The sequence below is a fragment of the Schistocerca gregaria genome, chromosome 6 (genome assembly GCF_023897955.1).
Source record: "Schistocerca gregaria isolate iqSchGreg1 chromosome 6, iqSchGreg1.2, whole genome shotgun sequence".
NCBI classification, from domain to species: Eukaryota; Metazoa; Arthropoda; class Insecta; order Orthoptera; family Acrididae; genus Schistocerca; species Schistocerca gregaria.
This window is the reverse complement of record NC_064925.1, coordinates 386,298,040-386,312,868: the sequence shown is the minus strand read 5'-3', so window position 1 is coordinate 386,312,868 and position 14,829 is coordinate 386,298,040. Positions and strand designations below refer to the sequence as shown.

The 14,829-nt window shown below is 44.2% G+C and overlaps 1 protein-coding gene across 2 annotated transcripts in view; it reads left to right on the top strand.

Moving 5' to 3' along the window:
- Nucleotides 1-14,829, top strand: part of LOC126278559 (prostaglandin reductase 1-like) — a 108,565-nt gene that overhangs the window by 82,886 nt on the left and 10,850 nt on the right. The window contains exon 1 of one of the 2 annotated variants that reach the window (XM_049978751.1): nt 12,114-12,376. The exons of the other annotated variant lie outside the window; for it this stretch is intronic. Coding sequence (XP_049834708.1) covers nt 12,164-12,376 — 213 coding nt within the window. The 5' untranslated portion in view covers nt 12,114-12,163. Of the gene's footprint in view, nt 1-12,113; nt 12,377-14,829 lie in introns of those variants that run through there. 2 annotated transcript variants of the gene reach the window in all.

Below are 14,829 nucleotides of genomic sequence, written 5' to 3'. Positions count from 1 at the left end.
AATGGGAGATACGATACTGCGTGAAGAGTTTGACAGAGCACTGAAAGACCTGAGTCGAAACAAGGCCGCGGGAGTAGACAACATTCCATTAGAGCTACTGACGGCCTTGGGAGAGCCAGTCCTGACAAAACTTTACCATCTGGTGAGCAAGATGTATGAGTCAGGTGAAATACCCTCAGATTTCAAGAAGAATATAATAATCCCAATCCCAAAGAAATCAGGTGTTGGCAGATGTGAAAATTACCGAACTATCAGTTTAATAAGTCACAGCTGCAAAATACTAACGCGAATTCTTTACAGACGAATGGAAAAACTAATAGAAGCCGACATCGGGGAAAATTAGTTTGGATTCCGTAGAAATGTTGGAACACGTGAGGCAATACTGACCATACGACTTATCTTAGAAGAAAGATTAAGGAAAGGCAAACCTACGTTTCTAGCATTTGTAGAGATAGAACTGCTGCATCAGGCCAAAGGAAAATCCTCATATCACATTGAGACTGCTCACATTCATTCTTTCGCTTCGAAATACGCATCGGAAACACAAACTAAAATCATGCAAAACGTGACCAGTCGAATTAAATCATAAAATATATGTCTTTCACCAGCCCTGTGTTCCATGTGACATCATTATGATTTCTGTGGAATTTGCCAAGAGCGATTTTCTAACCTTTAATTTTCTAAACAGACTCACACTTGCGCCTATGATGAGAATGGCTCACTTGAATGCATGATGTTCATCTACAATACCCTAGTACATATAAGACCGAGCTTAGGGGAAAAGACATAGGACACTTAATTCGCAGACAGGATGACTGGAACTCTATAAACGACATCGCAGACAAAGTATTGCGAGTGATATATGTGGCATACAAACAGGAGATACCATACGCTAAAATAAGACAGGCTCCACATCTGACAGATCAGTAGTAGATAGTAAACGACACAAATACAAACGCAGACACTGATTCAGATACTATACCACATACAGGAAATGAAGACGAGATACACACACAAACATAGTAAAACTAAGCTAAGGTTTACTACACTAAATCGAATTAGTCAGGAAGCGTCACAAACTATGTAGTTGCTCGTTATAACTTTTCATAGTTTTAGTACTTTCTTGTATTTTTAATTACTTATTTCTTTATTTCATACTTCTTTAAATTTCAGTTAATAATTGTGTGCTGGCAGTGAGTTTGACCCTCTCCCTTCTGCCACCATCATCGTCATTAGTACACACAAATAGTATTAAAAATTATACTAGTAAAAACATTGTATTTGTGAAAGTTGTAAATATATAAGCAAAAAAATACTCATCCTGTAAACAGTAATCCATCACTCTTCTCAGCTTACGTTTTCTTTAGGTTTTCCGTCAGACAATATAATATATAACAATCAGTGTCCTCCAAGCGCCAAAACAACAATAATATTTTTTATTAATGTATATTTTATAGTATCATTTAGAGGCATGCCACATTTGTATTGAAAACTGTCTCATGTACAGTGAAAACTATTAGCTTTGGAATTTTAGCCACTGAAATTTTCTCCCTACTGCTGCACCACACTAAGCCACTAACTGTTGTAACATTTAGATATATATCGAGAGTGTCTAGCCCGCTATTTGACATTTCTTTCCAATCTTAGACCAAAAATTCTATGCATTAGTGACATCTCCAGTTAAATGTTTAATTTCTAACACAATGGTATCTGTGAAGACAAGTCAGTTGTCATCCGATAATGGTCTAATAAGCCAAAAACCAACTCGTAACAAAAACAAACACGGTTCATTGGCTTTTAAATCGTAAACATAAAATTGTTTCTTTAAGAGGTGATACACGAATCCATTAATCTTCTCCCTGAATCTCCTTGTTTGGGCTGTACGTAAATGTTTTTGTACAGAAGACCTGGAATTCACTGAAGTGCAGACTAAAAAAACGTCTGTAATGGTCGACTCACCTGGTCCTTTAAGTGTTTCCACTGCGTTATCTGCTCTCTTGCCGTATATTGAGAACATCTGTATGGTGCGGTTATCTATTGCCCAGTCACTGTGGATATCACGTGATCACGTGTGGTCGAGATGTCACACAAGGACAACCTGTGTGCAGGCATCCATACTGGGAATCAACTTTTCCATTACGCAATAGCCTACAACACTGTTTCAGTAATGCAAGAAATAACTAGTTTCTCTGGAAACCCAGGATTACTCATTTTTTGGACGTAGGTTATAAACTCACACAGTCTGACGCGTTTTCACTTACTTTTACATCCGAAGTGGTTCCCTTGTTCAGATATACAGGGCTAGTTTTTCTTATATAGGTCAATAGTTTTTACTTAACTTTCAAATACTGTTTTGTTAATTACTTAAAATACAGATAAGATTTGTTTTGGATTGGAGTTTGATTTCAAAGATACGCTGCACACATCTTTACGTTGCAAGCACATCCTCAACTACTGTTCTTATAAATTTATGACACTCTGCTACATGTTGTTTCAAAAGGTTTCCACAAGAGCAGAGGGCTGTAATACTATGCTATGGCTATCACTTTATACAGTGCTATGCGTAACCCATGTGTCGCGTAGACATGCCTTTCCTGGTCAGACAACACGGTTCTTACAGGTGCAAACTGAAGACCAACGGCGGCAGTGACATCCTGCCGGAGCATATGTTCTAAATTGAAACGGTAATAACAGCTTTTTAGAAGACTAAGAAGATTTGGAGAAATAGATCCAATATCGAAGGTATTCAGAGTCAAAAGGAGTTTATTGTTTTCTGTTCAATAAAGTTGGTCTTACTCTTACAGTGAATTAGTCTACGATGTGTCTTTGTTCTGTACTTTGTACTGATAATCATAAATGATGAGTCGAAATAAGAGATGTGGAGACCAGGTTTTGTTGTACAGTCGATAAGAAATACCATAAAGACTAAGTTTATTCACCTGTCAACGAAAGCATTTTTTTTTTCTACTTGGAAGATGCAATGTAGTTCGCTGAAATTCTGTATATTTTAAACATTACACCTAGTACATCCAAAGCTGCAGCCCACAAATAACGTAGAATAATTCCTGGCATAAGATACAGAGGTGACTCAATGCTTCTTTGCAGATGAATCCGAAATTAAACTGGAAAAGGAAAACTGCATTTCATTGAAGTAGTAATGGGCAAATTATCACATATATACTGAAGCAAAACCTCTCGAATGCGAAAAATCAACTTTTGGACTGCAAACAGTTGAACAACGGCAGCCAGTTCTGTATGCCGTTTTTATCAATATTAAAGATTGATTTTGTTTTCATTTTTGAGACTGACAAAAGACTAAATCCATATGAGGAGGTCTGTTGATTAGATGAAATCACAGTGACTGCAAGTACAGTGGCCTAATTGTCATTTCGTTCCTTTATTAACACGGTGATCAGTTCACTCTGTTGTGAAAATTTCTGGTGCGCATGATTATAAATAGCGCGTTGGTTTTGAAACGGTAAGCAGAAAACGCAGCGGACAAACGGAACCAGCTGGGGACAAGGCTCGGCCACCTGGGTGGTGAACTCGTAGAGCGGAGGCAGCGACGTCCGTTTTGGGGGGTGTTAAGCCGCGGCCAGCTACCTACACGATTGCACAGACTAACGTCCGGTATTTGAGTAGTGCGACGGCGGATGCAGGGGTTGGGGTGTCGTTCCGTGCCTTGTAGACTTCCTTTGAAGATAGCCATCTATCAGTTGTAGAAAGCGTGTGCTACAAGAAACAAACTCTAGCCTAACACCAGCTTCTGCTTTATTTCTCGAGCCCTGAACTGCGAGGCTAACGAGATATGTAGGAGAAAGCGCTATTGAGGTAGTCGTATCTCGTGTAAAGAACTCGGGTTTGAAACAAACGTTTTTTGGTGGAACATGAGATGTTCTTGTTGCGATTGGCTCCAGAAGGAGATGCGCTTTGTTGGAGGAATTCTCTATCTGGAGAGAATTCTTGCGATTGGGCAGCATCCCTTCTTAATTTTGCAATTGGCAACTATCTCTGTTTTGGCGGGAAGGAATTAGATGGTGATAAGAGAGCGTCATTAGGGACGTCACTGGGCATTTGGAAGTGGAGGTGTCCACACATCATACTGTGCTTCGGTCGGATCAAATGTTTGGTTAGTTGCTATAGAGGACATATCGACTTGGTTTTATGAAGGACATCATCTTTACGCCAGTGACTGTTATACGTTTTTATTACACTATTGCAATTTCAGCCTTAGGCCTTTACCAAGAGCTGGTATTATGGCTTTAAGCCATTACAACGTAATGTAAGCGGACACATTTTACATTACGTTGACATGGCTTAAAGCCATAATATTAGCACTTGATAATGGCCTAGGCCGAAATTGTAATAGAGAAATAAAACCTTATAACAGTGACTGGCGTAAAGGTGATGTCTTTCAAAAAAAATTTATGACTGTGAATCACAGCTACAACAAGTGTATATCGACTTGGTGTTGCATCTCAGTTCGGCCTGCAACATCTTAGTGTTGCTACCGAATGCTGACGACCTCACCTTCACAAAAAGCTATACTCATGGTGAGCATAATTCGCTGCATCGGCAGAGTCGGGGGTCCTCCACGCGTCTTTCCAGATGGATTTCTTGGATTAAATCTGCAACTCGATGGCTAACGTCAGGACTAACCTACGTCACTTAATTCGCTATCAGTATGAAGAAGTACACAATATGTAAACAGCTACCAAGACTCATGGGATAGTGATGAACTCTTCCACTTGCGTATCATCTCTAACACTGCAGCTGTCTAAATTCGTTTGCTCATTTGGTATCTGCATAGGCACGACAATAACGCTAAACAACACTGTCAGCACAAGGTATTGTACACACAGTGACAAAAAAGAAAAAAAAACAGGGAACAGAACCCTGCAAGAGAAACCGAAGACTCGCAATGCAATTCAATCTATAGGGATGCAGAAAGTACAAAACCGCATAGAGATGAGTATAGGATAAACATAACACATGACTGGCATGGATGGGTGACAGCTGAACATACACAAACAACGTCTCATTCGAATTGCAAGGCGATGTCTAAAGGTTTTGAACTCAGTGTTATAACTTCCCAACACAGCTTCCTGTCACCTCTACATAAACACTTTCATCATCAGGTGTTCCCATACAACGATTCACTTGCGCAGCCCATTGAAGCTGTCCATGCTAGTCTACTGAGCTATATGTATCAGCTCATCTCCCTCAATAGCAATGTCTACTGCTGGATACACTAAAGCCTTCCCCAAGAGAAGGCTGTGTAGAACTTGAAATGCCCAAGCCTGGGTCGCGTCCTCCAGTGCAGACCCAGATTCAGTGCCAGAGACCTCGGCAGTATACCAACCACCAAAGGGGACAATGCCAACATTGCTGGCTCTGCTGGATGGGTGGGAAGGACTGTAGGCTGAGGGACTGGTTGGTCCACCAGCAATGGCAGAGGCGATGCCATATCTATTGGGGAGGGAAGAGGAGGCAGAGGACATGTCAAAATCCATGGGTTCCACATCACCAGGCGTGGGAGGGAGCCTTGCTGGTGCCTGAGGCAGTAAGTGAAAGGAGGGCAGCAGGTGATGTTAACGATCTGGAAGGAGAAGCACACCGCAGCAACTGGGAGCCCACACCTAGAACAATATCATGTCCAACTCTGACGCCTGGCCAACAGGAAGACAGTGGCAGTGGCGACCCGATGTGTTGCAGGTGCCACTGATTTGCACAGTTGGTTAGCTGCTACCAACTGACCCCACCACAAACAGATGGTGATCTTTATGGCTGAGCACAACACCTGGCAGCCACCCCTGCTGCCCCCTAAAACCTGGCACCCAAATGGCAGCAGCAGGCTGCTGTGGTCCAAGGCACAACACATGCAGGTGACCCCACTGTTAGCACCTATGCAAACGTGCCGCCATTCTACACCTGTTAACAGAGATCAAAATGGTATGTATCCAGGAAACTCATCAGGGCGTAACTACGGGATGAGGCAACACAGACTACTTCACTTGGGTCTTGAATGTCCACATGAAGCACTCCACTTCCAAAATAGGTTGGTGGTTAGGTACTACCAGCAAAAGTGAAAACTGGCGAGTTGGCAAAGCCTGGTTCTGCGTGCAATCCTGGTTCTGTGCAAGTCCACACCAGGTGTTCAATATTGTGATTAGTCGCTGACCAGTAGATGTGATGTCACGCCAACACCTGCATACACCTCATACCACAGTGCGATGCAGGCAAAAACTGGAGTATTGGAGGGGGTGGGAGGGAGGACACGACCCCTAGGTGGGTTTACTCCCCTGTGGTAAACAAGAAGACTTCTTGGACTTCGTTGAGATGATAGTGGAGGAGAAAAAGCATATACCGCCCTGGAGCTGCACAAAACGAGATCCAATATGGCCAACACATCCGGAGAACCGACCACATCCTCCGGACAAACGGGTCGGCGATCATGTAGGTCGAGAACTCTCATGCTGTCAACGAAAAATCCAACAAAGTTTACCGCCAGGTATCATTCAACGTGAACACAAGACCTTCTTGGCAATCCAGGCCGCATACGACTGCCTGGGGCACTAGTGGTGCAGGTTAAGCTGAAACAGTGCCAACACCTCATGGGGCTTAACGTCCGAAATACTAAATAAGAACGTGCCAAAGTTCGTCAAAGAGGAGTTTCTCGGACTCAATATAAGTGCACAAGTTCACAAAACTCTACACTGCTGGACAATAACAAGGCGGCTTTATAGATTGGATCGACCATACGCCATGTCTAACAGTGCAGCAAAACCCGGCGCAGGTAATTCTCCCGCCTTCCTGTAGACTCCCAACCGGTAAATGGAGTCCGGGGAAGAAAACTGGATAGCGGGCGACTAGCCCACCACGTGTGTGGTAAGGGCGTGATGCGTTTCTGCTGAAATGCTGGGTTCATGGTGACCCAAAATTATCACTGTGGAAAAGAAAGAAAAAGACAAGGGTGACACACTCGTAACAACATGTTTCTTCGCTACTTCAGTATCTGCTAAATAACACTGTCGGCACAAGGTATTGTATGGACAGACAATGGCTCGACAAGCCTCGTGAGAGGAAACGAAAACTCGCCACTCGGGTCAATCAATGGGGAAACATGAAGTCCGAAACGGTATGGAAATGAGCACGGAATAAACAACAGCGTCAGATGCGGGCGGCTGACAAGTTAGCATATGGAAATCATGCATGGCATCAACCGCAACGTGAGATCAGCGGTGGTTTAATTCAGCATTAGAAACGCTCCGCCTGGTTCATTGTCGCCCGTAGGTTGTAGTCTACAGGAGGAGTACAATTGTGTGTGTCACACACTACACTCCTGGAAATGGAAAAAAGAACACGTTGACACCGGTGTGTCAGACCCACCATACTTGCTCCGGACACTGCGAGGGGGCTGTACAAGCAATGATCACACGCACGGCACAGCCGACACACCAGGAACCGCGGTGTTGGCAGTCGAATGGCGCTAGCTGCGAAGCATTTGTGCACCGCCGCCGTCAGTGTCAGCCAGTTTGCCGTGGAATACGGAGCTCTATCGCAGTCTTCAACACATAGCATGCCGCGACAGTGTGGACATGAACCGTATGTGCAGTTGACGGACTTTGAGCGAGGGCATATAGTGGGCATGCGGGAGGCCGGGTGGACGTACCGCCGAATTGCTCAACACGTGGGGCGTGAGGTCTCCACAGTACATCGATGATGTCACCAGTGGTCGGCGGAAGGTGCACGTGCCCGTCGACCTGGGACAGGACCGCAGCGACGCACAGATGCACCCCAACACCGTAGGATCCTACGCAGTGCCGTAGGGGACCGCACCGCCACTTCCCAGCAAATTAGGGACACTGTTGCTCCTGGGGTATCGGCGAGGACCATTCGCAACCGTCTCCATGAAGCTGGGCTACGGTCCCGCACACCGTTAGGCCGTCTTCCGCTCACGCCCCAACATCGTGCAGCCCGCCTCCAGTGGTGTCGCGACAGGCGTGAATGGAGGGACGAATGGAGACGTGTCGTCTTCAGCGATGAGAGTCGCTTCTGCCTTGGTGCCAATGATGGTCGTATGCGTGTTTGGCGCCGTGCAGGTGAGCGCCACAATCAGGACTGCATACGACCGAGGCACACTGGGCCAACACTCGGCATCTTTGTGTGGGGAGCGATCTCCTACACTGGCCGTACACCTCTGGTGATCGTCGAGGGGACACTTAATAGTGCACGGTACATCCAAACCGTCATCGAACCCATCGTTCTACCATTCCTAGACCGGCAAGGGAACTTGCTGTTCCAACAGGACAATGCACGTCCGCATGTATCCCGTGCCGCCCAACGTGCTCTAGAAGGTGTAAGTCAACTACCCTGGCCAGCAAGATCTCCGGATCTGTCCCCAATTGAGCATGTTTGGGACTGGATGAAGCGTCGTCTCACGCAGTCTGCATGTCCAGCACGAACGCTGGTCCAACTGAGGCGCCAGGTGGAAATGGCATGGCAAGCCGTTCCACATGACTACATCCAGCATCTCTACGATCGTCTCCATGGGAGAATAGCAGCCTGCATTGCTGCGAAAGGTGGATATACACTGTACTAGTGCCGACATTGTGCATGCTCTGTTGCCTGTGTCTATGTGCCTGTGGTTCTGTCAGTGTGATCATGTGATGTATCTGACCCCAGGAATGTGTCAATAAAGTTTTCCCTTCCTGGGACAATGAATTCACGGTGTTCTTATTTCAATTTCCAGGTGTGTATTACAACTTGCCATTCCAAAGCGAGTGATTGTATCAGAGACAATACATTCTAACTAATTCTACAACATCGATTTTTGGGATTATACCATACCCTACATTTTTATGTTTTTTCCTACACTGAAAGTAGATAAGGCTAGAAATTTCATAAATATTATACATAACTATTGCACTTAAGCTTTATGGAATCAACTCCTTTGCAGCACTGTCGGAGGTGTAAGTTTGAAAACACTGAAAGTAGAAAATTTTTGAAACCTGTTCCTGATTTCACCTGCCCTAATCCCAAGACACCTACTGGGCGAACTTGGGAGGCTCTGTTATAGTAATTCTCATTTCGGCACACAAGCTATTTTTTAAGTCAAGGTCTTCCCACACAAGATGATGTGGATTGGATTTAAAAATCAAGACATAGATGATTTTAAAATTTCACTGAAAACAATTGAAAAATGCTTGAAAGCAATGTAATATGCTCTGACCAAAAGAAGAAACATTAATAAAATGCAAACGAGAGACTTGACGTAACATAAAAGGTACCTAAACATCGATTTCAGTACATGTTCTGAGAGTTGTTTGAGTGAACTAGTGGAGACACTTCTTCGGAATCGTCACTGCTTAATACCTTGATTCCGACTTTTGATGGTAGGTTTCTTGTTTATCATTTGCATTAGTTACCGGTGCATCAGCAGATTATTACTTTCTTTGTGGCTTACAGTCACAAACACCTTCCAACTTCTAACTGTCAAGCTGTTCCATATTTCTGTGTCTCTACCTTTCCGCTTCTTGCAGGTTTGACTGGTTCAAAGGGCTCTCATGAGCACTATGGGACTTAACGTCTGCGGTCATCAGTCCCCTAGAACTTAGAACTGCTTAAACCTAAGTAACCTAAGGACATTAGACACATCCATGACCGAGGCAGGATTCGAACCTGCCACCGTAGCAGCCGCGAGGTTCCAGACTGTAGCGCCTAGAACCGCTCGGCCACTCCGGCCGGCATTGCAGGTTTGGAACTGGCCTTACGTCCTTGAATGAAAGAAGTTTAGGAAACGGAAGGGCCCACGAGGAAAGCTAAAACATTATCTACGAAAAATCAATTGAAAATCCGATGGATAAATTTCATATCCTTCTTCTGCAGATTCAAATACAGGGTGATTACAATGGAAGTTAAACTTTTGAAAGCCGGCCGGTGTGGCCTTGCGGTTCTAGGCGCGTCAGTCTGAAACCGCGTGACCACTACGGTCGCACGTTCGAATCCTGCCTGTGGCATGGCTGTGTGCGATCTCCGTACGTTAGTTAGGTTTAAGTAGTTCTAAGTTCTATGGGACTGATGACCTCAGATGTGAAGTCCCATAGTACTCAGAGCCATTTGAACCAAACTTTCAAAAAGTTGCAGAAATTACACCAGTGGTCAGAATGACGTCAAATTGCAACGGAATATTATCGGAGAAGGGGAAAAATGTATGGCAGAAGAAAAAAAAACAGTGAGAAAATTGATCAATGGATGGCGCTGTACGTGTCAGAATCCGTAAATGAAAACCCCTGTCATGACCACAACCCATTGAAGTTGGTATAAACACGCCGGCTACACGGCTTTTCCTCCTTTCGCGTCTGCAACGTTCGCCATGACTGCCTCAATGCAAGATCGCGCTCTGCTTGCAAAGCTGTATTACAAGAATGATGACTGTGCACACGTCGCTCTGCAGACGTTCAGAACCCTGAAGGGTTTGAAAACAGGCGTTGGTCCGATGACTGTCGTGGATCTGGAGAAAATGATTAGGAAATTCGCAAAGAGGGGTTCTTTTGGTGTGCAGCCTCCTAGAGGGAGGAAACGAATTGATTTGACGTTACTGAAAGCAGTGGCCATAGCAATGCAGGAGGAAACGAGTGGTGGTGTGCAAACGTGTAGTGCACGGAGAATTGCCCGAACATTGGACATGCCCTTGATCACGGTGCATAAAATCCTGCGAAACATCCATCTTTGCTGTCCATTCAAAATTACCCGTCTGCACGAGTCGCTTCCTGTTAACCTGCCAGCAAGAGAGACCTTTGCTTTAGAATTCTTGCTCACATGGAAGTGGACAATGATTCGCCATGGAAGATTTTGTGGACAGACGAAGTCCACTTCCATCTGACAGGATATATCAATGCACAGAATTGTCGAATATGAGAAACGGAAAATCCACACGCAATTCAACCAGTACCACTTCATACTGAAAAGGATGGCATCATTTATCACTGGACCATATTTTTTCGAAGAGACAGGTGCTTCCAGTCCTGTTACCTGTACGGTCACTGGTAAGCGCTACGAGTGTCTTTTGCGCAACAATGTCATTCCAGCTCTCCAAGAGCGTGGGTGTGTGGATGGGATCATTTTTATGCAAAATGGAGCAAATCTGCACATTGCAAATCCAATTAAGCAGCTGCTGAAGCGCCATTTCGGAAATACTAGAATTATCAGCCGCCATTGTCCTACAGCCTGTCCGTCCCGATCACCTGATCTTGTGGCTATGGGGCTATCTGAAAGATGTTGTGTTCAGTGTTCCGAATGCAAACTTAGCTGCACTGAAGGCACGCATTGCGCAACACATTCTGAACGTGACCCCAGAAACACATCGCTCAGTTGTGGAACATGCTGTTTCTCGATGTCATTGATGCTTTTCTGCAGATTTTGGCCTCAGGGCTAATAAAAACCGGTGTGAGTGAGGCTTTTTATGGTGTTTTTAGCGTCAGGACAGTTAAAAACCGATGTTTCCGATGCACTGTTATATGACCTTGCCGTGGTGGATGGGCTTATTTCGTAACTAACAGCATCACACCCCTACACCCATGCCCACTGAGTAGTACAGTTTATATAACATCAGATGTACACCTTAGGCTTTGTTGTAGGATTCATTTGTCATTTGTAGTCGACTAATATTAAATTATGATGCTTACGGCGACATCTATTGCTAAATTTGTAATGTTTATTATTCTTCTGTCATACGTTTTGCCCCTTTTCCGATAATATTCCGTTGCAATCTGACGTCATTCAGACCAGTGGTGTTCTTTCTACAGCGGTTTGAAAGTTTAACTTTAATTATAATCACCCTGCATGTCAAAATTAGAATTTAAGAGTGCAATCATAGCTCTTAATACAAAGTTTCTTAGGCTCCGCAGTACTCTGGGCATTATCAGCTCTATTTTATCACATAGTGGGCGACGTTAAGCACAGAGACACCCATCAACGGCCCGAGCGTTTGCATATCACGAAATATGCCAGTAATGCCCAGTACTGCTTAGTCATGGACACACAGCAAGCTCTTCCTGCGAGTTACGCAAGCCACAGAGATACCGCCAACAATTCGATAAGGCCTTGACGGTCGTTTTATTTAAGCTCCAGCGTTCGAGTCGCCAGAGCAGCACCAGCGACCATGGTGAAGGCACGCAAAATTGTCCTCGCCCGAAGCTTCCAGGGAGAGCCTCGACCGGAGGATTTCCGCGTCGAGGAGGAGGAGCTGCCACCCCTCAAGGATGGACAAATCCTGGCTGAGGCAGTCTACTTTAGCGTTGACCCCTTCCAGAGGGTTCTCGCAGGCGTGGAGAAATACGGACATAAAGTGGGAGACACTATGATCGCGGCCCAGGTAAGGAATCTCTGATCTGCTTTCTTTCCTTATCTGACCCAGACTGGTAACCAGTGTCTCAGTATGGCCAGCCATATGCAACGATAGTGACGTCACTCAAGTGACGTCATAAAAGTTTTATGTGGAAACAGGAAGATACTGCAAGTGACGCCACATACTGCTACTGTTCTGCGTTTTAATTTTGTGACGCCCCTAGGTTTCCACAGCCATCGATGACCACCGTTTAGAAGTTGCCTGGCCGTTGCGTTTCAAAACACTATCAGTCTGTTCGTGTTTACGGTGGGTGCCACAATAAACGCGTGTGTCAATGATTTACTCAGGACTGCACAAGATCAGTGTTTAAGCGATCTGCTTTGTACTGTTACACGCAGAGCTTTTATCAAACCTGGTTGTATCTCCCTGTTTCTTCTACGCCTGTTACAAAATTATTGAAATACGAATGAGATAATCGGTGTGATTTCTATAAATATTCATTGTTACTGCAAGCACAACCAGTACATAATAATGTGAGCATTATATTTAGTTTCTAATTTCATCATCTGATTTCATCAGCATCACCTAATTTAATACAACTATACCCAGCCTTATTTTAGTTGTTCCGATTTCAAAAAATGGCTCTGAGCACTATAGGACTTAACATCTTAGGTCATCAGTCCCCTAGAACTTAGAACTACTTAAACCTAACTAACCTAAGGACATCACACAACACCCAGCCATCACGAGGCAGAGAAAATCACTGACTCCGCCGGAAATTGAACCCGGGAACCCGGGCGTCGGAAGCGAGAATGCTACCGCACGATCACGAGATGCGGGCTGTTCCGATTTTGGAGAAATTATGCATTCCATTCAAATTATATACCAAGTCATTTCACTTTTTGACAGATTTTCAATGCCATTCGAAAACATTAGTGCCATTATTTCTCCTTCTGGAACTTTAATTCCATTCCGAAATATCTCCTCAGCTTCTGTTACTGCTTGCTTAATGCAGAGTTTGAATATGAGGGACAGCCTACAATCATGTGTCCCTCTCATTTCAGTTACAGTCTCCCACTCATGTTCTTCGACTCTTACAACTGCAGCTGATTTCTATACAAGTTCTAGGTGACCTTTCAGTATCTATACGATATGTCACTGCCTGTGTTGTTCCGAAGTTCGATGCACATGCATGTATATCAGAACGATTATTACATTGTACTTCGGACCGACACAGATGCTGCAATATCGTATTTATCTGCCGAAACCGGACAAGGAGCTTTTAATTAAAATGTCTCCCCTGTACGGCACTATAATGAATGTACGACTACAGGCTCTAGATAAATGGTTGATGACATGTGGAATTTTCTCTGAAATAAAAACAAAGACGGAGTGAACGGATCATCGATGAACCTCAAAAGATGTCATGGGACACCAGGAAAAAAACGGTAAGGTGTCCGTTTGTGACATGCAGGAAATCTGGTTTCGAGTTCCTATTCTGCACAAATTTTCACTGTCGTCATTCCATTATACAGCTGGTGTCTGTCCGTATCCGGAATTGCAAATACATTTCAAACATTTGTTGTTGTTGTTGTGGTCTTCAGTTCTGAGACTGGTTTGATGCAGCTCTCCATACTGCTCTATCCTGTGCAAGCTTTTTCATCTCCCAGTACCTACTACAGCCTACATCCTTCTGAATTTGCTTAGTGTATTCATGTCTTGGTCTCCCTCTACGATTTTTACCCTCCACGCTCCCCTCCAGTACAAAATTGGCGATCCCTTGATGCCTCAGAACATGTCCTACTAACCGATCCCTTCTTCTGGTCAAGTTGTGCCACAAACTCCTCTTCTCCCCAATTGTGTTCAATACCTGCTCATTAGTTATGTGATCAACCCATCTAATCTTCAGCATTCTTCTGTAGCACCACATTTCGAAAGCTTCTATTCTCTTTTCGTCTAAACTATTTATCGTCCATGTTTCACTTCCATACATGGCTACACTCCATACAAATACTTTCAGAAACGACTTCCTGACACTTAAATCAATACTCGATGTTAACAAATTTCTCTTCTTCAGAAACGCTTTCCTTGCCATTGCCAGTCTACATTTTATATCCTCTCTACTTCGACCATCATTAGTTATTTTGCTCCCCAAATAGCAAAACTCCTTTACTACTTTAAGTGTCTCATTTCCCAATCTAATTCCCTCAGCATCACCCGACTTAATTCGCGTACATTCCATTATCCTTGTTTTGCTTTTGTTGATGTTCATCTTATAGCCTCCTTTGATGACACTGTCCATTCCTTTCAACTGCTCTTCCAAGTCCTTTGCTGTCTCTGACAGAATTACAATGTCATGGATTTTAATTCCTACTCCGAATTTTTCTTTTGTTTCGTTTACTGCTTGCTCAATATACAGATTGAATAACATCAGGGATAGGCTACAACCCTGTCTCACTCCGTTCCCAACCATTGTTACA